Source organism: Homarus americanus, unplaced genomic scaffold, assembly GCF_018991925.1.
Source record: "Homarus americanus isolate GMGI-L3 unplaced genomic scaffold, GMGI_Hamer_2.0 scaffold1024, whole genome shotgun sequence".
Taxonomy (NCBI): Eukaryota; Metazoa; Arthropoda; class Malacostraca; order Decapoda; family Nephropidae; genus Homarus; species Homarus americanus.
The window spans coordinates 1,479,320-1,507,084 of NW_024715228.1; the positions used below are offsets into that span (position 1 = coordinate 1,479,320).

The 27,765-nt window shown below is 42.2% G+C and overlaps 1 protein-coding gene across 2 annotated transcripts; it reads right to left on the minus strand.

The window, feature by feature from the left end:
• Window positions 1–3,743: 3,743 nt before the first annotated feature.
• Window positions 3,744–27,689, minus strand: LOC121855324 (angiotensin-converting enzyme-like). Of its 2 annotated transcripts, none has more exons than XM_042350221.1 (14): window positions 27,524–27,689; window positions 22,112–22,263; window positions 21,492–21,656; window positions 21,287–21,383; window positions 11,875–12,018; window positions 11,340–11,476; window positions 10,830–10,982; window positions 10,307–10,476; window positions 7,656–7,780; window positions 6,878–7,121; window positions 6,521–6,619; window positions 5,857–5,997; window positions 5,290–5,456; window positions 3,744–4,019 (listed from the first exon to the last, which is right to left on the minus strand). In XM_042350221.1, exons 1-14 carry the CDS (start codon window positions 27,672–27,674, stop codon window positions 3,892–3,894), a joined length of 2,073 nt encoding a protein of 690 aa, XP_042206155.1. In that variant the 5' UTR covers window positions 27,675–27,689; the 3' UTR covers window positions 3,744–3,891. The 2 variants fall into 2 exon arrangements, with proteins under 2 accessions (XP_042206155.1, XP_042206162.1); XM_042350228.1 differs by lacking the exon at window positions 7,656–7,780 and adding an exon at window positions 8,203–8,327.
• Window positions 27,690–27,765: the final 76 nt, after the last annotated feature.

Below are 27,765 nucleotides of genomic sequence, written 5' to 3' on the forward strand. Positions count from 1 at the left end.
CATTGCTACCGACACAAAAACACTATACGATGGAACACAGCAAGAAAACACAACTTCGAATTAGTAACTACCAATAAACACTTTTTTTTTTTCCACCAAACCAACGGAAGTCTTTCCAAAAATTTTAGTTGTCTTGAACGCCTTTTACAACGAGTACACTTATAAGCTGATGATATTTGTGTCACTGAAACCTGGTTGTCTGAAAAATTTAAAAAATAATTCAATCTACAATGGTTTCCCAGATTTGATATATCAAGGCGTGATAAACGTAGAGGGGGAACATTTTGGCCCCAGGGCGCATGCTTACTGTGCCTATTGGATAATCCGGCTCTCCTTTATCCTAACTCACCCCTTACCTCAAAATTCCTTATCACATTTTCTCTATTTGACAAATATAGGTTGAGTAAACGATATACAGAGTTGTCTGTGAGTTCCTGTACTTGTATATGTGAAAAGTCCCTTGGAGCAATTAGTAATACTTTATACTCAGTGAACTGAAATAAGCAACAATTTACCTTATGGTGAAGTTACAGTATGTTAGCAGAGAAAGGAACTGTGGTCGTCAAGTTAGTCCGGGGCTGCAAACAACGCTGTTGGACCTGGAGTGATGGAGTGAGCCAAGTGGTAGTCCCAGTCACTCAGTCAGACCTTGGGGGTGGGGGGAGGGGTGGGCAGGGAGCTAAAATACTAAATCAAGATCAGCGATGCCACCCTAGCCATACTGACTGTGGAAGCACGTGCCCAACTGCTGCGTGCAACGACAGCCATCGAGTTTCACACGCATGTAAGATTTTGTGTGGCTTAAGGTCCAGAAAAGTTTGGGTAAGTTTAAGTTCATATTTCCTTTTGGCACTATGGGAAAAGTGTGTATAAATATTTCTGTTTAGGTTTTTGTAATGTCGTGGTAGATATTTTACCGATTCTGATGTACATAAGTGAATGCTATAACAAATATACATTTATTTTAATATATAAAATTTTATTCTTTGATGAAGTGGCACATGTATGAATATGTAACATAATATAAGATATTAAATAAAGCAGCCATATAATATCTTACAATAATATTTATTAAAATTTCAATGTAGAATAAAGATTATTTTGATTTGTAGAATTTATGAAAAATGGGCGTAGAATGTCTAGACTCTAGAACGTGGCCTTATGGTGACTAACTGGCAACTAAAAAGCCACGTTACTTGCCAAAGGTCACTAGACCACAATTCGGCAACGCTGCTCAAGATAGGAAACCTCCAGCTAAAATAGATATGAAATGTGTGTACAATATAGTTGCCAGATACCTTAATAATAGCGCTGTAAGGGCTGTAACGAGCGAGATGGTTGTCCGCCACTCGTTTGTAGCCCAGCTAGGGGAAGATGGAGGTCAGAAGGTTGCTGCTGCTTAGTCACACATCATGCACTACCCAGCCAGAGTATAGGTTGTTCATGTAAGCACCTACAGGTACGTTGGTCTACCTGTGTGAGCCACTACCAGCGCCACCACCTCTGCTGTTGCCGCCAACGAACGAGGCCCCTCCAGTCCCTGACCCACGGCCTCAAAGGAGCCTCTGTCAGGGTCCTACGCCTCATGTACATTGCTATCGTCAGAGCTGTCATAGATTATGCCTCCCCTGTCCTTGTAGTTGCCTCCCAACGCGAGAAACAAAGCATAGAGAAAATCCAAAACAGAGCGATGAGACTCATCCTCGGCTGCCCTATGACCACCAGAATAGAAGTCATGCAGCGTGAACTGATCCTTCTTCCAGTCTGCGATCGAATTACTGCTCTCAATGCCATCCTAGGTGTTAAACTCCTTCGCAGTGAGAAACCGACTCCCCTGTCCCGCTCACTGAACTCACATCTTGACTCCCTCCTGCGCCGGCCTGCCCCCATTACCTCTCCCTCCCAACACTGGCCCGTCCACACTGCTGCTGACATCCTGCGTTATCACCTCTACACCCCCTCGACCTCTCTCCCTCCCGAGTACACTCATCCGCCTCTACCGCCGTGGACCTCCCCGAGTGTTGATGCTGTCGTCCACACCTTCCCTGGTCGTAAATCCACCCAACTGCGGTATATGCTCAAACTTAACTGCCTTGAGCAGATTGATGAGGTCGCCTCTTCTCTTACGACCTCCCTCCCTCCTATGCTCGTCTACTGTGATGGGTCTGTCACCACGCTGGGCAGCGCTGGGGCAGCTGTGTGGATTCCTGAGCGCCAGGCCCGCAAGAAAATCAGGGTCCACGACTGGGCCTCCTCCACTGACACTGAAAGCATAGTCATCCTCGCGGGCATTCATGAGGGGGGCGACCTATGCTCGCACTGAACGCCGGAACCTCCTGTGTGGTGGTGCGGAAGGTACACTGTGTGGTGGTGGCGGGAGGTACACTGTGTGGTGGTGCAGGGTGTGGTGGTGCAGGGTGCACTGTGTGGTGGTGCAGGAGGTACACTGTGTGGTGGTGCAGGAGGTACACTGTGTGGTGGTGGGGGTGGGACACTGTGTGTGGTGGTGCAGAGGTACACTGTGTGGTGGTGCGGAGGTACACTGTGTGGTGGTGCGGGAGGCACACTGTGTGGTGGTGGGTACACTGTGTGGTGGTGCAGGAGGTACACTGTGGTGGTGTGTGGTGGTGCAGGAGGTACACTGTGTGGTGGTGCAGGAGGTACACTGTGTGGTGGTGCAGAGGTACACTGTGTGGTGGTGCAGGACAGGTACACTGTGGTGGTGCGGGAGGTACACTGTGTGGTGGTGCAGGAGGTACACTGTGTGGTACACTGTGTGGTGGTGCAGGAGGTACACTGTGGTGGTGCAGGAGGTACACTGTGTGGTGGTGCAGGAGGTACACTGTGTGGTGGTGCAGGAGGTACACTGTGTGGTGGTGCAGGAGGTACACTGTGTGGTGGTGCAGGAGGTACACTGTGTGGTGGTGTGGGAGGTACACTGTGTGGTGGTGTGTACACTGTGTGGTGGTGCAGGAGGTACACTGTGTGGTGGTGCACACTGTGTGGTGGTGGGGAGGTACACTGTGTGGTGGTGCAGGAGGTACACTGTGGTGGTGGTGGGAGGTACACTGTGTGGTGGTGCAGGTACACTGTGTGGTGGTGCAGGAGGTACACTGTGTGGTGGTGCAGGAGGTACACTGTGTGGTGGTGCAGGAGGCATGTGGTGGTGCAGGAGGTACATTGTGTGGTGGTGCAGGAGGTACACTGTGTGGTGGTGCAGGAGGTACAGTGTGTGGTGGTGCAGAAGGTACACTGTGTGGTGGTGCAGGAGGTACACTGTGTGGTGGTGCAGGAGGTACACTGTGTGGTGGTGCAGGAGGTACAGTGTGGTGGTGCAGGAGGTACAGTGTGTGGTGGTGCAGAAGGTACACTGTGTGGTGGTGCAGGAGGTACACTGTGGTGGTGCAGGAGGTACACTGTGTGGTGGTGCAGGAGGTACAGTGTGTGGTGGTGCAGGAGGTACAGTGTGTGGTGGTGCAGGAGGTACACTACAACATACAAATAGTGACAATAAAACAACAGTCAATATTATTTAATATTGAAATATATTATATATTTTGTCAAATACATACAGCATATATATATCTATATACATCATTGTGTTTCAAGTTTCTTCCTTCATCCTAAAAGTGTGTCCTGATTTTCCATAAAATAAAACAATCTTATATAAACCATTAAAAACCTAAAACTACTCGCATTCCCGTTCATAAATATGTCATAAACCCCAGAAATAAAAGAAAGCACTAGATTCACCAAAATATAATTCACGCCACTTATCCAACAAGGACAGTACTGCTTAAACATCTAATCAACAAAATTTTTATTACAATTTGTTTACAATATCAAGATCATTAGTCTATGTATTTGAAGAGATTCTACACTTGTGGCAAGTCAGAGTGAAAGAGAGTGAAGGAGTGTGACTGCTGCCACCAGCATCAACCCCAAGGCTGGTGCAGCTCCACCAGATGGCTCGCTCTTTGCCTCTTCCCTTGGCAGCTCCGATGTACATAACACTTCGTCTGTCGAGATTAAATCCAATCTAAGTAAACTGTAAATTTGTTATAATGTGACAAAATTAAAGCATATCCAGACTAATACCGAGTATACAAATGAAATATATTACACATATATTTACAACCCACATGTATATACGGTCATTATTCTGGAGGGGAAGCAATCATACGCTTTGTTCACTGTGCATATGGCGACTGAACACTTTAAACATTTCTAGACAAAATCTTTCAAAGACTAATAAGCATGGAGGTTATACACGTAGTAAACCACCCACACACCAACTGAAATTGGAGATATCGAGCATTACTTCTGCTTTTCTTTCTTTCTGGGCCATTAATAAGACTTACCCCATTAATTGTCTCTGTATTCAGCCGTCAAAAGACTCGCCCCCATGTACAGTATATACTGTAGTAATGCTAAGTAGTGTTAGTACCCCTGTACACACTCATGAAAGTGGTAGTACAGGAGGCGGGAAATAACCAGTGCATTTTATTAGTATGTCTACATCTTTACCAAATACTACTGACGGAAGATCTGGTGAAGTGCAGGAAACAAAGAAAATCTCAGTAACTACAACAACAAAAATAATGTTTACACTAAACAATACATTCTAATCTTTTTTGTTAGCTTGTGGGAATCAATGAAAGCAATACCACAGTTACAGTCTACTGAGTGGTAATGACTAGTCCTACTTCCAGTGGTATTAACATGGTGCGGATTTTAATACAAGTGTAGCTAAAGTACTTGCTGCACGGTTTACCTACAGCCATTGATATCCACTTGTCATTTCACCTTCAATCAATATCTTCACAGTGATGATAATTTATATCCACATGGTCAATCTAATCTTGGGGTAAGCTTGTGTCTGGATCTCTCTTCACTTATCATTGATTCTATAAGAGTTGACAGGTTTAGGTTCGCTGTATTAAACACAGCATACATGAATATTCTCCCTAAGCCAGGCTAGTGATCTCCGATAAGAAGGGTTACCTAGATTCAGGAAGTTCATAGAACACAATGATCATCTTGTAACACACACACACACACACACACACACACACACACACACACAAGCAGTTTCCTCACCACACTTGAACATTATCGAACCCGTCTTCCTTACATCCGGAAGTTGCAGTGTTCCCAACTAACATATAACATTATTCAACTCAAAAAGAAATGAAAAATTATAAAACACACAGAACTGGAATGGCATGAAAAGCGATTGGGACACAGAGCTGGGCTGCCATGACAAACGCATTAGTCACAGACACTTACCAGTTTCCCAACCAACGAATTCTCCATGGCGCTCATTGTCTTTCTTCAGCCAATTCTCAAGTGGCTTAAAGTATTCCCTGATAACAGAAGCATCCATCCTGCGACCACCTGTTAGTGCTTCCATTGCCTCGGGCCACTCCTTGGATGAACCCAACTGTAGCATTTTCCTGTCAGATGAGAAAAAGGAATGTCAGAATATCTCCTTTTTTTATTATAATGAGACTGTATATTAGATACCACGTTGTTTATACATGTAGAGTACAGTCGCGAACCAAAGTTTTGCCGCCTCTTCTTCATGTTGCTCTCCAAACCCCGAGATTTAGACTCTTGAAATCGAAGTAGTAGACACCGATGCATTATTCTGTCCATAAATGAATCAGCTTCACGAATCTGAATCTCGGGGTTACACACTGTTGGGAAGTACTGGGCAGGTACTGGCAAGGTGGGGCAAGTTACATCTTAATTGAGTTAATAAAAAAAAAACTAACTGCATATTTATAACATAAAATTTACATTAAAATCACTCATAATGGCAACAACAAATCCAGCTAGCACTTTCCCACTGACCCAAGCAAGTTGCCAGCATCAGTAGACTGGTAGATGTCACACTTGTGGAGAGGCTTGGCTGGGTTGAGGGGGTCGTACTCCCCAGCCTTCATACACAGTGCCTTGTGGAACTGGAACTGTACCACAAAGCTCACGAAGTATCTGGAAATAGTCATACCCTTCTTTTAACTACCATAATTAGTTAATCACTACAAAGTTTACATCTTATTTTTGCCATAAATTGTTTCAACACATTTATAGATTTATATTAAGCAGTTGTCAACAGATTTCATTATGTAATGCTCTACGTTAGCGTATATAGTATATTGTATTTACACGTTAAAATACACGTGCCTCTCAAACATCTACTGTGTTCAATCTCAGTTACCATCAGCCAAATGTGGAACAAGTCTTACGGCTGATGTCTTTCCTATAACCAACTTATTTCTACTAAGTGAGAACTGGGCATTACAGTACTACATGTACTATGTAGGACTTCCAAGTGCCCTCTAAGAAAAACGTTACCAAATAATGCAGACTCACTCATTAAAACACTAAATACATTTCCTTGACTGGACATATGAAAATTCGTTCACCTTGGCTCAGAAACAATTGCCTTCATGTATACGGACTTGTACTGTATGTAGAATGTATTCAATAACCTTTTTATAACCAAGTAAACTACCTGATATACGGGACATTTGCTGGGATGTGATACTTCGCTCCGGGGTCAAAGTCATATTCAGATCTCTGTACTGGAGGCTTAATTCCCTGTAATTTGAACCTGAAATATTATATAAAAGAGAAAAAATAATAAATAATAGTTGCAACATTAGCAGACACAATGAACAGTAACAAATAATCTTCAACATTATGCATGATGTTAAATATATATACAGTATATCAAAATTCATACGCAAAATATAATATGACAAATTTACTCACACAGATAATGAACATCTGATTTATGTACCAAATTGCATCTTTATGTCAGATGAATAAATTCAACCAAACAGTGAGTGTATGGCAGTGTATCTCTCACCTCAGGTCCCACCAAGCACAGTTCCAGTTATCCTCGTGAGTTTTGCCGCTAAACACATCCCAGCGCCACAGGTCCATCAGGTACCCAAATGGTAGGAAAGTTATTTTCTCCAATGCCATTTTTAAGAGGAAGTTAATGTCCTCCTCTTGGTCATCATGGACCTCCTGCAGTAAACCAATCTTTTGCAGGTGCTTGGGTGTGGCCACACTCAGGGCCAGCACGTCTCCCACAGCCTCGTGGAATCCTGTGAAGAAAATATTTCATTTATTTATTAAAAAAAAAAAAATACAAATTAATATTACTCGTTCTGTAAAGCTTCAAATCTTAAAGTAAGTTCACTAAAAATTCCCTTCATAATACTATACAGCACACTGGCAATGCAAATAATCTGTCCAATAACTTTACTGAATACTGTTAATTCATCCAAATGTGGGTTAACCTGGGTCAGGTACTTTTAATCATAATTTGGACTCTAGCAAAAGTGACCGTCGCCACCCAACACCACATGAGGTCACTACCGGAGCCTCTCAAGTTTCAGTTATCTTGTATACTGTATTATCATCTCTTATACCTTTACTTATCCTTCCTCCCTCATCGTTTCTACTTCCTTATTTTAGCTGATTATCATCCTGTGCACATATAGATGCATTATTTATTTGTGGAATAAAGGGCAACTGTTTCAATCCTGTCATTGCCAAAACCCAAAAAAAAGAAATGTATTCCAAGCATAATGTCTCATCCAACGGATCCTCCAAACCTCCAGCATGAGGAACATCACCTGGGTTGGCTCCACTTCGAAACACTCCTGGGAGGTGCTTGTACTGCAGGTAGTATTCTATGTGACCCATTTCATGATGGACTGTAAGCAGGTCACTCATAGTCACATCCGTACACTGTTTGATCCTGAGGAACCAAGTTATAATAGCAGTGATTCTCATTAGTAAAGGAGCTCGGACATCGCTCACTACAGGTTGTAACTAAAGCATATCACCTCTACCTTCAAGTATTAGTGAGATGCCTTATGATTGCCTCGGCCACATAACATACATTACAGACACAAGGTAATGGCAGTGTGACATTCATTTGTGTTGTAATATATATTTATCATCACATTTGACTGATCTACACCTCCTTTGAGGAACATAAAATAAAACACTGAAAACTTAATGATACACTAGACACAAATGAGACCAGTGGCCGAGACGTGTACAACCAGAGTTATTATTGCTCAGATATCCTTTCCACTTCCTGGAGAATGAGCAGAAGAGCGTACAACATGTAGCTAGTGCAGTCATACTTCATCCCTTAGCCTAATAACTCCTTACCTGGATTAGAACCCTCACGGAACACTCTAGGAAGGTTCTTGTACTGAAGGAAGTACTCAACATGTCCCATCTCGTGGTGTACCGTGATCAGGTCATTCATGGTCACATCCGTACACTGCTTTATTCTTAAACAATCAGGGCACTATCTTAATAGGTTTCTATATAGTATAACAATTGTGGAGTCTATACATAAATTATACAAGACAAAGTAATTAGCTCTTAAGTTTGGGACAGTAAACAAAAAAGAGGCGTGCAGTCTCAAGTGTCTCATGATTCAAGAATGAAGTTTGTTTGTCAGGGAGTTGAATCACAAGAGGAGGAACAGCGATGGGAAGAGAAGATAACAGCTTTAAATTACATACAGCACTTATTTATATAAAACAGAATACAGAAGTACTTGTTGAACATCAAAAGAGGTGGAAAAAGGTCAGATTGAAGGGAGTCAAATAATCGCTACAAATTAATCTACAGTACAACAGAAAGTAAAGTAACGATACTTCTAATGTACAGATTTTTCTACAGTTTCTTACCGAAAAATGGGATAAAAGTACATAAACGGACAAACAAACTCTTCCATAAAAAAGAACATCAAATACTGTACATGACAAATGTAATACTACAAGATATTATACAAATATTTGAATACATTAATGAATATAGAAGCTGCATCACCTAATACAAGAAAGTACTGATACACTACATATCTCTATCATTTCTCAGTAGATTTAAATTACTAATAAAAGTAAAATACTAAGATCAACCATTAGTACACAGCTAAGTAACCCTGCAGTAAGAGAACAATACTCTACAGAATATTTAACACACTTGAATGTATATTGTACAGTATTATAATACTGTTAATAGGTAAATCAAGTTTCAGTTGTACATTTGGTTAATTAAACTCGCATTTACAGTATATACAGAAATTACAGGTATTAGTGCATTGTCTACCTCTCTGAGAGAGTATTTAACTTTTAATGAAACTAAACAGGCGAGTCGGATGCTAGTCAAGAATGAAGGGATTTGATTTTGGAACCAGGACAGTAGGTGAAGGGTTAATGAAGAGGGTCAAGGTCACAAGGTCATAGGTCATCCCCAAAGAAAACGGCCAGAACAAAAATTAATAAGATTAGTTTTAATGAAAGCTTTTGGAAGGCAAGTTAGTTTATTGGCTAAAAGATAAAGCCTATCACTATCTTGGCGCCATACTTGTTCATGGTTGAAGACGTTGATGAAGAAGAGTGAAAAATTTCTTACAAGAGGATAACAAACATTGATTAAATTTTACCCCAAGTCCTGAATATTGGTTGGGAAAATATACTGTACTCTTATATAGGACTCTGGGTCAAAGGTCAGAGGTCATGGGAGGGAGGTTTGTACTCTTCTGACCTGTTACATACGCCGACACAGTAACATTTGTGAGTGTGTTAAATTGTACTGAGAGAGATGTGAATTTTGAGAGGAAAGGAAAATTGTTAGATTTTCATTAGATTAACAGAAATAAATGTATAAAATAATTAATAGAGAACCAGAGAGCAATATTGAGAACCATTCACTACCAAACAAATAATTAATAGAGAACCAGAGAGCAATATTGAGAACCATTCACTACCAAACAAATCACACCAACCAACCAAACGAGAGGATATTCCTAACCTATATCACTTAACACTTCTTATAAAGGTGTTCATCCTACACAAGAGATCGAAAAATTCTTAAAACAATGAGAGAGAGAGAGAGAGAGAGAGAGACATTTTAACCGCATATGATTGGCTACAGTACACACACACACTACTTTCACTATGATGCTAATTTGAGCCGACAGGATAGTTTGCGTAAAGGTTAATACATATTAAAGTGATTCTACTGTACATGATCCCAAGCCATTCTTCTATAATGACTAATATAACAACTCACTAATTCACCTACTGATACATAGTCTCTCTCTCTCTCTCTCTCTCTCTCTCTCTCAACCTTCAGAAACTTATATAAATTTACTAAAAAAATTCACTTCTTAACTATTCTTCCCTATGTATCTCCCTCTGTACTATGCATTCTCTTGTATCTAAAACAAAGTGCAGTTCAGTATTTCAGTTCACCATACCTGAAATCTTTGCCATTACAGAAGTCCCAGGCAGATGCATGGCAAACCAAGTCGCGACCTTGTGGCTTCTCTATGATGGAATGTTCCCAAAACTCAGAGGGCATCCTGGTCAAGTTAAGGGAGGCGAAGAACTCCTCAGACAGCTCAAACATCCTCCGAGGTGTGTAGCCCTTAACAGAAGTAAACATTGCCAACAGTCAATAAATATCCAAATCAATGGAAATTTTAACGTAAATTCTGTTTCAAGGCAACGTAGTTCATTTATGAGAAAATTAATGTTTATGAAATATTAGTACATGAACAGTAAAACTTTTATTTAATGGACTACTGTATATGGAAAGGAGAATCTGTAATACTATATAAAAAGGAGAATCTATTATATCAAGGGTCCCTTAGATGTGAAACCCAGTACAGGTATACAGTATATAGAGAAGCCCGTTATATGAAGGTTTCACTGCACTGTAAACTCATCATATATCTTCATCATACATGTCAGCCTTTACCGACACAAATAAAGTTTTACCATTGACACCATCTGAGGAGTGACGTCAATAGAGGCCTTGCCAGGGAAGGGGACGGCCAGGTCGTTCACTTCGCTCCAGTCCTGAGACCACATGTTGCCCATCAGGTGAGCCGGGATAGGACCACGGCGGCTGATACGGCGTTCCCCATATTTCTGCAGATAACCATTCAATGTTTATAAAGTCTTTTCTCTCAAAGTTTTCTATTAAGTGGAAAAAAAATTAAATAAAAAACAAAATTGGATAAAATTTGGAATATAAATTCGTATCGCATTTAATCCTTCGAGTCCTAAAGGGTTAAATCATGATTTTCCAAAGGGTTAAACACAAGTGCTATGTTATGGTGTGTTAGTTTTCCTTAACCCCTTCACTCCGGGGACGCCAGTTTTAACACATTATTTGGGTCAGGCCAGACGAGTATATTCAGCTCAGATGGGACCCTGTACACAAGGGGTTGGTAGACTATCTCCACTAAAACCCAAGTTACAGTACCTCCACCTAGGTCACCTTACCTCTCTCAGCTTCCTCCTGACGTAGGCATGTAGCTGCTGGTAAAGAGGCTTCAGCTGTTCCCACAACTCTGCCAAGTCAGCACGGAATGTTTCAGACTCGTATGGATACACCCACATTTCTCCCATGTTATCAAAGCCTGTAGGGAAATACCGTATATAGCGCACACTGTATCATACATTAACTATCATTTACTCGGTAAGCCAAGCCTAAAGATCGATAGAATACTGTTACTATACCTATCATCAGGGGCGTTAATTACTATCTGTAATGGGCAGGTGATAGTGATGGGGAAGGTAGTGGTGGTGCGAGTGAAAGAAACAGACACATACGAAGGAAAATATTTGAAATACAGTAGTTATAATGAATCAGTAATAATCTGTAATGTAAATATACTGTACAGTACTTTTCACTTGACAAAAAACAACAATGCATACCAGTCTGTAAGGTGATGTTATATCCGTAAAGTTATAGCGTGTGTGTGTATGTGTGTGTGTGTATGTGTGTGTGTATTGTGATTGTACAAGATAAACATACCATTGAGTTTGGCAGCCTTGTTAGCCAATCTGACGAAGAGCTTGTAGTGATCTCGAATGCGGCGGCCAGAGCTGTAGCGCCACATCTTCCACACATGTTCAAGCTCGCCATAGTCCCGGCTCGTACGGAGGATGCGGGTCAGATCTAGAAATAGAGCCAACAACACTTTTTACAATAATTATAATAGTCTATACAACATTCGGGTTTCAGTCTTGTGGTTAGATGGTCTCTCTTAACACGTCTCCGTCCCATATATACATACAATAACATACATACTCCCTGCTTCTACCTTCTGCCACACCTTATTGACTCTTTACATTCACTCTCCCTGACCTCACTACCAACACCTGTAGTCAATCTCTATGTATAAGCTTCATCATCACTACACTTCCATCTCTGCTCTTCCCTCACCTGCTCTTCCCTCACCTGCCCTTCCCTCACCTGCCCTTCCCTCACCTGCCCTGACCTACCTCACCCCGCCTTGGGATAGCACATATTCAGGACGCGACCCTCGCTGCCCGCCTAGTTAGCGTGTCACCACCAAAGGCGAAAGTTGCAGAACCATCAAAGCTCAGGTCAAGGTTGTGTACTTTAGTAATACAAACCTGTGCTTTAAACAGGAAACTTATTGAGATATAATTCTCTTGACTACAAGGATTACAGACATTGGAGTATAGAGTAGAAACAGATATTTATAATAGTCCTTTGGTTAACTAGGGAAGTATTCTGTCATACAAACCCGTCTGTCCTTCACCACTTAGTGCCTTATGAAAGGTATATGACATCTTGTCCCTACCTTTGACCTACTTCCTCTTAAAATCATCATAAAACCGCTTGAGTCTCCACCCCAGCTTATTTCACTTAAAGATTAACCAACCTCACCTAATCCCCCCCCCCCAAATAATATTAGGGTAGTTAATCTTTAGATGAAATAAGCTGGGGTGGAGATTCTTCAAGTGATTCATTTATAAATTTCCTTAGAGTACGTCTGTGGGTCGATAAGGGTGCACGTAAGAGGAGAAAGGCAGACAGTATCAAGAACCAGTAGGTGACCTGGTAAACAACTTTCACATCATATACCATCACCACCCATCTACCTCTCCCTATATCAGTTTCCTTCATATTATCAAGTTACCCATAAATGGGTTTTACCGGACCCACCTCAACACCTCGGTCTATAGAGTCGCGCACCACTATATTTATTCTTTACAAAATCATTATAAACCGGTTATAAAGATGCATTACAGTGAAACCTCCATTTAACGGACTTATCTCACCATGTAATCCGTTAAATGCGAGTTTCACACATAACAGACCCTCTCTCTTTGTTTTGTCGGGTTACTTGGGGAGGCGTGTGTATGTCTAACAGCTCACCCCTCAACACACCTCACGCGGCTCTCCCTCCAAGGTTCCCGACTATAAACATGACCAGCAGCGGAGGGACCCTAACACGTAGCTTCGTAAATACCAAATCACATACATTTAACCATATACTGTACTGATAATTTCTTGATTATACATCACCTTAATATATTTTATATACAAGAGCTTTAACATTTTGTAATTATAACCGGAAATTGCTTAAGAATATAGGTCACAGAATAGTCAAAAGTCCTGCAAATGTTACAAGTAGAGAAAATATCAACAGCCAGTTATAAACACTTCACTGCAGCAATCGCCTCCGTAGTACCCCAGATGTCGAACAGGTTTTTTTTAAATGTTTATCGATGAGGAACCGCGCACGACATTTCAGCGTGTGGTGTAGAGCCTCAGTGTGATGTAAGTAGGACAGTCAACACACAACGGCAGTAATGTCAAGAAACACTTTCACTCTCAATTATATTCCTATCCTTAGTGACCCAACAGGTAGGTCAAGGCAGAAATAGTGTGGTGTAAAATTGGTCCCTGTACAAGGTGGGGACTCCCTGGCTAGCTTTTATGGTCAATATTTTATACATCTGTAAGTGGGATGAGAGGCACTTTGTTTACTGTACGTGGGATGGTCCTAGTCTTCTACAAGTGGGTGTGAAATGGTAGTCTCATGCATAAGCTAGAAATCTCCAGCTACTGATAAATAACCTCCACACACACACACACACACACTCGAGTTCCCGACACAAAATGTAAACTAACAAACGCCCGCTACACACTTACTTTTTACTTTTATCCTCCACCACTGATCGGCTCGTTAGCCGCATGGGCGATCGGTCACGTCTCTGTTACGCACTGTTGACAAGTACTGGGCATGCATCGGCTCCTGAATGTACCTGAACCCGCTCCAGTGTTGGTCAAGTCTGGTCTTGAAAGAGCTCACACTCGGTGCCGTCAACACTTTCTGGTAGATTGTTCCAAGAGTTCACAACTCTCACTCCGAAAAAGTTTGCCCTCACGGTTTTCTGGACCTGCGGCTCCACAAACCAAAACAAAAGTCCCCACAACACAAGCATCAAGACAAGGGTCAGAAGGACTGGTTTACACACACACATGCATGCATGCATGCATTCATAAGGCCCTGAGATCACCGTACGCTTGAGTGGTGTGAAGGAGAGGGACGGTGTGAGGGAGGGGGCGGTGTGAGGGAGGGGGCGGTGTGAGGGAGGGGGCGGTGTGAGGGAGGGGGCGGTGTGAGGGAGGGGGCGGTGTGAGGGAGGAGCGGCACGAAAATGGAGGCAGTAGAAATATCGTGTTATATTTAAGCACAGAAACAATATGACTACTTTTACACTATACAGAAGCTACTCCATTCGTCCTGGGGTCTAAGTAGAAGTCAGTTAAAGCTGCTGTTAGGAGAGAATTCAATAGGAAGGATGGGAGGAATCCTTTGGTGGCGGTGTGTAAATCTCGAATGTTTTGAAAAGAACTAAAGCCTGCGAAAAACACCTGTTCTTTGTACTCACACTTGTCACACAGTCTTCCTACTCCCCCTGCCTCTCTCTCACACCATCATTCTTTACCTCTTTCCTTCTTGCTTTCTACCCCATCCCTAGTCCCTACCCTTTTCTATCCAACCCCATTGCTTTCTCTAATTGTTTTCTTTCCCTTTCTTAATCTCCTCCTTTCTCCTCCTCCCTACCCTCATCCCTTCTCCCCATACTCTTTCACCCCCATTTTCACGCCTTTTCCCCTCCTCCTGACCCTCCCAGCCACTCCTACCATCCACGTACGCCACAGTACTCCTCCCTCCCTCCTCCAACACACTACCCTCCTCCTCCTCCACCAACACACTACCCTCCTCCTCCTCCACCAACACACTTCCCTCCTCCTCCTCCAACACACTACCACCCTCCTCCTCCAACACACTACCCTCCTCCTCCAACACACTACAGCGGAAAAAGTTCTGCCGATGCTGTCACTTTTTTTAATCGTGAGAAAAGGTCAAAGTGTACAGAGTGTGTGTATGTGTGTGCGCGCGTGTGTATGTGTTTGTGTGCGTGTATTTCATTCTACCAGTCTGTTTGGATGTGGATATGCATGTGTGTATCCTTGTATGTGGATATGTATGTGTGTATCCTTGTATGTGGATATGTATGTAAGTATCCGTGTTGTACGTATATGGGGAGGAGTCCGTGTAATCAATTCGACACACATATGTACACCTGCACCACCAACACCTGCATCACCAACACCTGTGTACCTGAGAAGGAAGAGTAGGTGTGGAGCAGGAGGGAGGTGGAGTAAATTAGTAAAAACTGAGTGAAAGAAGAGCGAAAACAAGAAGCAGAATGAAAGAATAAGGAGTAAAAAAAAAAGGAGTTAGGAGGGAAGGAGGAACAAGAGACAGTAGGACGAGGAAGAGGAGAAAAGAAAATAATGATCAAGAAACAGATGAAAGAAGAAAACAAGTAAACGGTGGAGAAAGAAGGAGGGAGGGAGAAAGAAGAGGAGGAAGAAGCGGCGTTACGAAGCAAGATTACTGGTCGGGGCAGGAGATGTAGGTTTGGGGTGAGGGAGGCAGAGGAGGAGGTGAGACTGCAGCAGCTTTCCCCCACCTGCCCACACATCATTACTACCCTAACCACCAACTCTCACCACTAACCTAACTTAACAAGATCCATAACACTCGTCCATCATTAAATACTATGTCAGGGTTTACGAAAAATATTCAGTCTCTTTAAGGTCCGATTTACTGAATATACCTGTTCCCTCTATCTATGTAAACGAACTCAACCCGATGTGTGTGTGTGTGTGTGTGTGTGTGACTTCCCCCGTTGGTGGTAAGTACAAGGGACAGTGTACAGCCGGAGGGAGGAAGTAGTCCATTAAATACTTGGAACAATGTATACAGTCTTAACAACATCAACCTAGAGAAGTCGACTTGTGAGAGAGACCTAGGGGTACTTGTAAGCCCGGACCTACGGCCTAGAAAACAGTGCGTTAATGTTCGAAATAAGGCAAACAGAGAATTAGGTTTTATATCTAGAAGTGTAAGTAATAAGAGTGCAAAGGTCATATTACAATTATATCTTGCGCTAGTCAGGCCGCACCTCGATTATGCGGTTCAGTTCTGGTGCCCTTATTATAGAATGGATATCATTTCACTGGAGTCGGTGCAGCGAAGAATGACGAAAATGATTCCGGGACTTAGAAACCTTCCATATCAGGATAGGTTAAAGAAACTTAACTTGCATTCCCTAGAACGACGAAGAGTGCGGGGAGATATGATAGAAGTATTTAAGCGGGTGAAAGGAATCAATAAAGGCGATATAGATAAAGTTCTTATAATATCCGAGCAGGACAGGACTCGGAGCAACGGATTTAAGTTGGATATGTTTAGGTTTAGGAGGGAGATGGGAAGAAACTGGTTCACAAATAGGATGGTGGACGAGTGGAACAAGCTTAGCAACTTTGTAGGAAGTGCTGAAACGCTGTAAAGTTTTAAAAAGAGGCTAGATAGATTCATGGATGATAGAGAGTGATTGCAACTATAGACAAGAGCCGTCATGCACAGACCAACCGGCCTATTGCAGACTCGTTATTTTCTTATGCGCTCGCTCTCTCTCTCTCACACACACACAGGGAGGGTGGTTGGGGATGTGAGAGAGAGAGAGAGAGAGAGAGAGAGAGAGAGAGAGAGAGAAACGCAATACAGCATCTGGTGACTTACATATATATACATCACCGGGTAACATCAGCAGGTAACATCAGCAGGTAACATCGCAGGTAACATCAATAAAAAACCAAACCAAATAACACCGTAGCTTCCATTACACAAACCGGAAATCTAGAGGTTGGTGGTGAGGCTACGGGGCGTCACCTGAGGGACTAACGAGCAGGTGGTCTTCCCATACCTGAACTGTCACCTGGTAGCCTTCCTAATCACCTGGTAGCCTTCCTAGTCACCAGGTAGCCTTCCTAGTCACGAATACCTGAACAGTCACCAGGTAGCCTTCCTAGTCACCAGGTAGCCTCCCAGTCACCGTAAACATAGTCACAACACATTAGCTCAAGGTTAGTGTGTGTGTGTGTGTGTGTGTGTGTGGATATTTCCGACTGCATTAAGGTGACGTTTCGCTGCAACATCTGTCTACTGACCCAATAACCTCACTCATGTGTACACCCAGTAAGCTGTTTCATGTGCACACCCATTAAGCTTTCATGTGCACACCCATTAAGCTCTCATGTGCACATCTAGTAACCTCACTCATGTAAACATACAGTATAAAACCATTTGCAGGTACACAGATACAAACCCACTTTCACTGACCTTCAATTCTGTAAACATTTACCGAATAACCAATAGACACATAAAAAAGGTTCACGTGACTGCTTCCCGCTGCACACCAATGAGAGAGCCCGATACAAAATATGTTATCGACCGTAACTGAAGCACTGTAGTTACGTCACCTATAAATACTTCCTGATCCGGCGCTGCAGAAGTTTGTGGTGATTCTTGGACGCCATAACAGTCCCTCAGTGTATAGTACTAGAGGGAATGATCTTTTTATCTTGCTTGTCTTTATGTCTAGTGCCTGCAGTCTTTCATCATTAACTATACGTATTTCTACTTTTCCTTCCATCCACATTAGTTTGATCTATACACCGTGATTTCCATATCATCTGCACGGGCCAATGTATCCATGTTCTCATTCACAACCCTGAGTCTCGAACTCCAAGTTAAATACTAAGGAGGACAGTCAACAACCTAATGTTAACTTCGTAAGCATCTACCTGACCAGCTACTCTAATTCAGCCTTATTTTTCAGACATATCGTGTGTTTGTTTAATCTGTGTTTTTACTCCCTCAACTGATGCTCACTAAACATTATCTTCACCGAAGGGTCTTACTCAGTGTACAAGCGGGACCTCACTTTAGTTTTTTTTACCTAAGTTTATTTTCTATAAATACCACACAATGATTTTTGATGCAAATGTTATTAAACTTTCTACTTCCTAATTTTAAAACTCTTTATCTTCCTTCTCGTATTTTATCAGTCAACTACCACTTGTTTCTGAAAATAATCTTCCACTCCGTCGTTCTTTACTGGGGCTGCATGGCCCAGACATGGACTGCATGGCCCGGACAAGGACAACTTGGCCATGACTGCAGCGTTACTTGTGAAAAAATTAAAACAGGTTTGTAGCCGATGCTCTCTGACGTCGCCCTTTAGTTTCAACTTTCACCAAGTAAAACCTGTGTGTGTGTTCTATATACCGTACACACAAACAGGTACTCGTGTTCACTTATACACACCAGAGATACAGAGTTATGTCCCTCAAGAAATATTTCCAAGTATCTTCCAACTGTACCACTATAACTACTCTCGGGGGGCATGTCACCACCGAGTACAGGTTATAGTCTTAACTGTACTGTGACCTATACCTACCTACCTCTCTTTATAAACTCGTAGCTCGCTCGCTCGCCACCATCAACAACACGAACCTGCTAGCCTCAAGTTTCCTGTATAGGATATGATATCCAAGGTATCCACCTCATTGCTCTTTGTTTGCAAGTCACCAATGTGTCATCTAGCTCATGTTTGCAGGGCTTCTTTGTTTAGATTATCTTGTTTTTTTCCAACATAAAGAAATTAAAATATGTTGTTTAAATGTTTTATTGATCAATCATCTCTTAAAATAGCGTGTTTCATCCTTCCGTTGTTTATTGGTGAGCTGTACTGTCGATGTAGTTGGGGAATGTCACGTAATCCGTAAAATGTTCAGGAATTTCTTGTAATCGCACGAAGCTGTCAACTAACCTAGCTTAACTTCAAATGATTAGAGGTTAAGTTAGGCTAGGTTATATATCCTCAAAAATTACTAATGTATAACACTCATTCCAAGAAAAAAGTATGTTATGATTTTGGTGTGAGGCAATATGACACAACGGACGAAGGATTTTGACAACCCTAACGAGACAACAGGAGTCCAAGTGTTCATTCTGAAATACATGACTCCCGCCGTGAACAGACTGTTTGGTGAGAGTTATACAAGTCCCGTACATCATCTCATACTCTGTCAACACTCACTTTCACCGCCTCTATGTACACACCTCACTCATGAGTACTACTAACCTTCATTACCCTTTATCATGTACAATCGGCCGCAAGAATAAATATATGCCTACGGTTCGTGTTTGAGACAAAATATCTGGGAACACTGTCCTGAACAGACAAAATTATAAAATGATCTGTAATTTATGTTTTATTCCTACATACGAATATATGTTATAAATACATTTGTTGTGAATGTTTTACTAGTGTCTTATGTTTATATTACAAGTAATATATTGTATCCAATGGTAGTAAACTTGTTGCCGAATGGGATTGCAGTTATCGTACAGCTCCCTCCTCCTCCCCCACTTTTTCTCTTACCCTACTTTTTTTTACTGATGTTTGGATTAGTAAAGGAAGGAAGAGGAGTAAATAGAAGAATAAAAATGAGAAACAGATAACAGGTGGGGGGGGAGCCGAATATCATCATGCGTCTGGATGCGCAGTTTCAACGTTACCAGACCATTTTCAGACCTTACTCACTACCCCACCCCTCCTACCTTTTACTCCCCATCTCACTCCTCCCCATTACTCCCCACCCCACCCCACCCCTCGTAAACACTTTCCATCCTGGACTGTGGGTATGTTGGCCCCGGTTGACTAAAGTGATGGGCGAAGTAATACGCCAAGTTATGGATAGCACTGAACTTTCACCAGCACTCATCTGCACCAACCCTCCCTGTTTGGTCACTACCCCTGCAGACGTCGTTACTATCATCACCACAACAGCCAACGCCATCTTCATCACCACCACAACAGCCAACTCCATCTTCATCACCACCACAACAGCCAACGCCATCTTCATCACAACAGCCAACGCCATCTTCATCACCACCAGCAGGTTAAGTCTCCACCTCTGACCCGCCGAGCGTGTAGTTTCCCAGAGTGTAGGGGAAAATCATATATACGCCCAATAATCATGCCTTCCACACACACTGTTTATATTCCTCAAGCCAATAAAATCGTAGATACTCTTACAACTGGGAGGGAATATCATTGTTGTTTTTAGTAAGCATTATTCAGCTGTTTGAGAGTGGAGTGTTTATGGTGATAACAAGAAGGCTTCAGGATGTTGTGGTGTCTCAGTGATGAAATGATGGTTAGTGGTTAAGGATATTGACTCCTAGTGGGATGATGGTGTGCTCTATCTTGTTTGTGTGTGCTTGTGTGTGTGTGTGTGTGTGTGTGTGTGTTCGTAAAATACCAACCAGTAGGAATGATGCCACAATCACAACACGGGCTACTAGACACACACGCACACAGACTTGCACTACCTGCAGCAACAACCACTACAGCAGAAACAAAAACCAATTGATCCTCCGACATATTACACAACTCGTCACAAAATACTCCTAACCTAACCTAAGACGATCCTCTCTCCCTTTTAGTCTGATGTCCACCTCGTACAAGACTTGAAACCTTCTTCCACAAAACTGACTCCTGCGGTGGTGGTGGTTGGATAGGTGTGTTGCGTGGTGGATGGACAGGCGTGGTGGATGGACAGGCGTGGTGGATGGACAGGCGTGGTGGATGGACAGGCGTGGTGGATGGACAGGCGTGGTGGATGGACAGGCGTGGTGGATGGACAGGCGTGGTGGATGGACAGGCGTGGTGGATGGACAGGCGTGGTGGATGGACAGGTGTATTTTTAAAGTCCACGACCAGCCTCACAGTAAACTTGCATCACTTGAAAGTGAGAGGTAAGACCTGGCCAGCAACTGGTTCCTGCAGGAGACAAGGTAACTACCACACAAAACACTCAGGTCTCTGGTTCTCAGGATCCTGTGTTTATAAGTGACTCCAGACCATTCTGAGATCTGGAACCATAAGCTACTTGAGGACTGAGACAGGTGATGGATGTACCAACTGGAAACACAGTTAAGTTCCCCCATACATTAGTAGGAACAGGACTGACCACTGACCTGGCTCTAGCTCCAGTTTGCAGCTCTTGGGATCCTTGTACTGGCAGACCTTTGCAGTGCTGTAAATCGTGGACATCTCCGTCACCAGGTTATTGTACTGTCACAGAAACGTTACATTAAGGAAAGTATTTCCAAAGCATTGTAAAATTCATCTAGACTGAGGTTTGGCACAAAATACCTGCAGTGAAAGATGAAATATTCTCACCTTCTCGAGGTCTTGTTTCGGAAGGGCGGCGGTGCCCAGGACGGACATAAACTTGAACTGCCTCCTGAGGAATGGGTCACTAAGGGTTTCCCACTTGCCGTTCCATTTCCTCACCCTCCCCCACGCCTCCTTCTCCCACGCTGCATACTTCAGCTGTGCAGCCGCCTAGGACAACATTTTACATAAATTAATGGAAATGACCCAAAATGTAAGAGATATTAGTCATCCTAAGGACTGTAAAAAAAAATCCTAATCACCGACTTGACGCTCTAGAGTGAGTGTACACCTTCGCTTTAGCTGTCTTGGGATAAACACAAACGGCATGAATGGTAATACATAATGTGTTTCCATGCTGCGGAATGTTTGACATTTGATAAGAATTGAGGATCTGTGCCATTAAGAAATGTGCCAACAGCATCTACAGTCTTGAAAGGGCGACACAAAGGGTGTGTGAGTTGCACAAACATTGCCAGTGAAATGGGAACTGCTGTGTAGAGTCTCAGGCGTGACCCAATAGAGGAGACACGTGGGATGACTTGAGAACTGACCAACAAAAAAGGTTCGCGAAAGACCCTTCTTCCCTTTTGTAACAGAGAATTATTACAAGCTACAATACTCACCTTCTCCTCTCTGTGTTCCTCTGTGATGTCGGAGGCGTACTTCCAGTTGGACATAGTGGCCTCTGTACACTCCTGCGACCCCCGTGCGTCCAACTCGTTCAGGAAGTTCCTCGCATCCTCCTCCAGCTGCTCAGACTCTGCCCGAGCTTGACCTGCACACACACATCATATATATAATACGCTTTAATCAACCAGTGAGTATTGTCGCAAATATTAAAAGGACACTTGAACAGAGTCTACCAAGGGGTGTGGGGGGGGGGGTGCGAGGCATGCAACTCCTTCACACCAGATTGATCATTCTCTTGGCCTTGGTAGAGGAGTGTTCATACTATTGCCACCAGACACTCTAATAAAACCCTAGAGAGATAATTACAATAATAATCCTTAATGGTGCAAAAGGTTATCAAGATTACAAATAAAGACACACTTAACTAAATGACATACAAGAATCTACAGTATACTCTTTGAAGCTGCCATCGCAACCCTAGAGATATACAGGTAGTGAGTGACATGACAACTGAAGGTGATAAAGAATTCCCTTGTATCTGGCAACAGTAATAACAGTGTGGTTATAATGCTGGAGGCCCTCATACATAACACCAGTGGTTATGATGCAGAACACACACACACACACACACACACACACACATCAATGTATATAACTCGTACTCAAATATTTATGCTATTTTACCAGCCTCATCCACGTTCTTTCAGACCTGTGAGTGACAACACACTCCGTTTTATTGCTTTTTTTTTCATACATATTTATTTACACTTGCGCAGTTATGCATTCACAACTTATACACATAGAATGACGCACATAGTCAGAGATAGTCATACATAACACACGCACGGATACGGACAGGTACTACAACATTGTCAACATTACACGTGTTAGAGCATTCACATGTAACATTAAGACATGGTAGAACAATATAATTAACATTCTGGTTGGTAATAGTCGGCTCTAAGACGCTTGCAAAATAGCATAGAACAACACCTGAAACTACTAGTAATTATTGTACACGACGATTATATCGCATCAGAAAATACGGGACTCCTTTTCTAATGTAAACAATGTTGTGAACGCCACTAACGGTATGACCGTGATCGTGCTGCCACCACAAACATTACCCAGGGGAATTAATACTGGCCAAGGTCTGTTGTGTATGTGACAGTTCGGAGAATAAGAGCTTCGAGGAGCCGCGTGGAGTCTCCGAATAACGGTTATAAGCTGGAGTGAGTCTTGCTGGTACTCTCTGTGACCTGGGGAGTAAGATCATATCCACCGTAATAGGCGAGTGTCATAACCTGTTCCTGCTGCATTATCTTAAAATTCCATCACTACTGCGTGCTTTGTTCCATGCATGTACAGTACTTTTCTTATTCCCTATGTTAACTTTCTCCCTATAAACCGTGGAAGTTTACTGGCGATGGGGCTTTATATATTTATTGCTGATAGACAATTTCCGAGAAGAAAAAAATCCTGAAGGTGTCACGAGTCTTAAATAAAACCTTAAACACTGGATACATTATTTAATTCGTTTTTTATGACAGTAGAGTGAGCGAGTGGAGGCAGAAGCAGCGACTCAGGAGGGAATAAGGTGTGGTCAGACAGCCTGTCGGGGTGGTGACGTGCTCTGTCAACTCTGTGAACTTGTAGGTCGTTCACCTTGCATATCAAATGTTATAATATGAGAATAAACTAATTTGTAGCAGTTTTGAACGGATTATTTTCGATAATTTTAAATGAAATTTTAATTTAGACTCCAGTCAGGTAAATTATCAGTCTAAGTCACTGCCCATGGTAATGCGAGCATTAGTGTAAACATAATTTATTTGGGGTTTCCTTTTGATTTTCATTTTACGGGGAATTTAGTGCAAGTCCACATTCAAAATCCTCTTCATCGATGATGGTGCCAACGTTGTGATCGTCTTCTGAACGCTTATCTGATGCTTCTCGCCACAGACCTTCTTGCCTCTGTGTCTCTCCTAGACCGGACTGTCTCCATCCTCCAGATTTTTCTTTATTCTCATTATTGGCGAGCATAAATTCTTCCACATCAAGAGTACGAACGAAGAATTTAACTTTCTACTATATGCTTTTATGAAACGATAGTTTGGACTAACAGGTCAACCGACGGTAGTCTGGCCAACAAAACACTACTGCCAGCAGACACTCGAGTGAAAGGCATACCTTTACGAGAAACAGGTACAGTGTCGCCTTGTACACACTTTCCAATAATCAGCAAGATTCTATATTTCTTAAATGAACGCTGGAAGAGACTTATGTAACTTAGCACGACAAAACTCCCCTTCAAGACAAACAATATAAACAAGATGACCGTAACACGAGGTATCTGTGCCATGAAAAATATCAAAGGCTCACGGTGCAGACTCGGGCTAAATTGAACACCACTGTTTAAAATGGTAATAAAAACAAGTTTCAACGCAAAACTGGCACTCCAACGCTGCAAGGGACATTATCACAAGAGATGTTTAGTTTTGTCTGAAGACATATCTAAAGTACCCGAATGCAAGTCAGGAGGTGACCATGAATACGTCATGTTTCTCTCAAATAATGTATGAAACAAGTTGAAGACTGAGTGTAGAGGATCAGGAATGGTCTCTATTGTCCATGTATACACACATGTGGCACCTCGCCTCCTCCAACCTATACCTCTATGCACACAGCCCCGCCCTCTATCAAAGCACTACTTTTACAATGTACTATAGTCTTCACAGGGTGGGCGGCATACTCCAGTAAACTACACTTTATGGTAGAAAGCATACCCAGCCAGTTGAGCGGTAAACCGTGAGGCAGCGTACTCGATGACTGGCCTCGGGTTGTCCACATACCACAACACACACGAACAGGTTTGGAAACTACCCTCTCCTATCACGTGTTCCCAGCCTCCAGTTATGGTACCATTCACGATTCACGTACTGTTACACCTATGTAACAAGTATATAACAAAACAAAATTAGGAAATAATAACAGCCAGCAATATTCTCGAAAATGAATAATTCGAAGTTGATTTGTATTCGATAAAAAGATCAAATCAGTTCGTCGAAAAGAACTGTAGAAATTGAACGCAACCAACTCTGAAAATAATAAGTACTTTAATTCACTCGGCCCGCCTCACCTTTCAGTCGACAAGGGAACTTCTATCATCTACCAGGAAAACCAGTTCTGCGCCTACCATAGCCAACCCACCCTGCACATAACATAATCCAATCACTCTGCCCATACCAATACCATAGCCAACCCACTCTGCACATATCTTAGCTAAATTTACACACTAAAGACCCATTTGACCCCTGATCTAGACTACATAACCTCAAGACTAAGAATATACACTTGGCCAACTTAACACCTGTGGTTGTTGCAGTGCGAGTCGAGAGTCTAGAGGACCGGTTGGCTGCTGATACAAGGAAGCGCAGAGTACTCACAGCAGAGACACTTGGCAGCTACCTAGGAGATTACAGCGGTAGCCACAGCTTTAATTCGTTAATTTTTTACTCTTATTAAAGTACTTCTATATTCACTAAGTGTCGCATTGTCATTCAACCATGCATGGGTGTTGTATTAGCGTATATCCATAGACGTATATGGGTACTATAATAAGCGCGCGCGCGCGCACACACACACACGAACACACACACACACACACACACACACACACACACAAACAAACATACACAAAAATACACACGTATCTTGAGTTGTGTAGCCAGCTCCCGGTATCCCGTAAATTTTCCTTGTATGTAACCTTGAATTTAATTATATTTCGAAATCGTACATGTCGAGCTATTCAGGAAATCATTCATTACGATGTGACTTATGTAATATTAGTTCACTTGAAAATGCTCTAGTACTGTGAATACAACATACTGCTTTGAAATTTTCCTTCCGCCTCCCGTGAATTAGTTACAAACTTAACCTATTTAGAATTCGTAAACAAACCTCTTTTTTTTTTTAATTAATTAAGTCCACGAAATTATAACCAGATTACTTTTACTTACCTGTTGATGAAGTTGAGGTTCAAGTACAGTATCCCTGTATAGCCAATAGAGCTTAAGTAACTGTATCAACGAACAAACTTAGCACAAACGTACCATAATTACTGTAGTTACAGTTTGGTTAAATAAATGTACATACAGCATTCCCTTGACGCCCATTAGTGGCGATTTTAATGCACAGGTGATTTCCCTGACATTCACAGTAACACAATACCAAGAACATATTGGATTTTAAATGGTTCCTACATCTTGCTAGTTTTCACCAATATACTAAGTTCCTTTTAAACACTTTCATATTTGTTTAAGTTAGCCCGTTCACAATAACACACACGCACGCACTAATGTCAGTGAAGATGAGCCATATACCGTTACCGTATCAGAATGTTTCCACAAGTCTGGCACAACTCCCGTGTCTAATGATTTTGTAAATAAATTTACGAGGGGTCCGCTAATCTGTTCCTTACACTCTTTCAAGACTCGAGGAAAAATTTCATCCGGCCCTGGGGATTTTGTGTTCTTTAATTTATTTATCTTCTTAAGAACATCCTCTTTTCTGATAGTGATATTCTTTAATTTCTCTTCTTCATTTCCCCTAAATATCAGTTCCACCACTGGCATTTCCTCGTGAATTTCTTCAGTGAAAACTGATAAAAAGTCATGAAGGTTCGATGCAGTAAATTTAAATTATTAATACTGTACAGAAGTTTGAGGAATACGGGTTGTGATTATCCAAACAACTACTAGAAATTATGAACAATACACCTCTATATAATGGTGTTATACTGTATTGTCCTAAAACATTATCTATCTACATCTAGAAGCACATCATAATCACCAGTGTCAACAAAATATTTTAATCATTAGATGTTAGAAATATATTTTAGAGCTTCCTTTTTAATGACGCAGTGAATGGTTCAGTAATTAGAGAAATGCACACCAATCTTAATTCAGATAAATACTGTAAAGTAGGTTGAAATAATATTTTTCAAGGCACTACAAATATATGTCCGAACCATTACTGAAGTCTTGCTAATAATCAGGGCCGGATTCAGGAGTGGGCACAGTGGGCAGCTGCCCATGGGCCTCCACAATCTGGGGGCCTCCACACATTACAATATGTTCTAATTTCCTCAATATAACTGCATATGGCTTCAAAATTCTCCAAAGAAGTGTTCAAATTTCAAAATTTTCCCGGGGGGGGGCTTACACCGCCCCCCGGAACTCCCCGATGTTTAGGCTCGTTTCACTCGCCACCCCACCCACCCTCTTGGGTAGTTATAATGAGGGGGCCTCCACAGGTCTAAATCCGGCACTGCTAATAATGCACACTTTATATAAATATTGTAATATACTTCACACGCAACGTACGAGTAAATACTTCGTTCTTACCTGCCAGGTGTGCAGGTGACTCCTGCGGGTTAGCAGTAACGCCGTACACAAAACAAAACCACAGTATTAACATCACGGAGAGGAACTGACATGCTGGGTCGTCCTGCTTACCGGTTATATACGTAGCGCCGGCGGCTTCACGTGTGCGCATGCGCGGCACACCATCCTATTTTTGGAAATTAATAATGACATTGTGGTCTTTTATAAAAATAAATCTCATAGATGAAACGCATTACACAGAT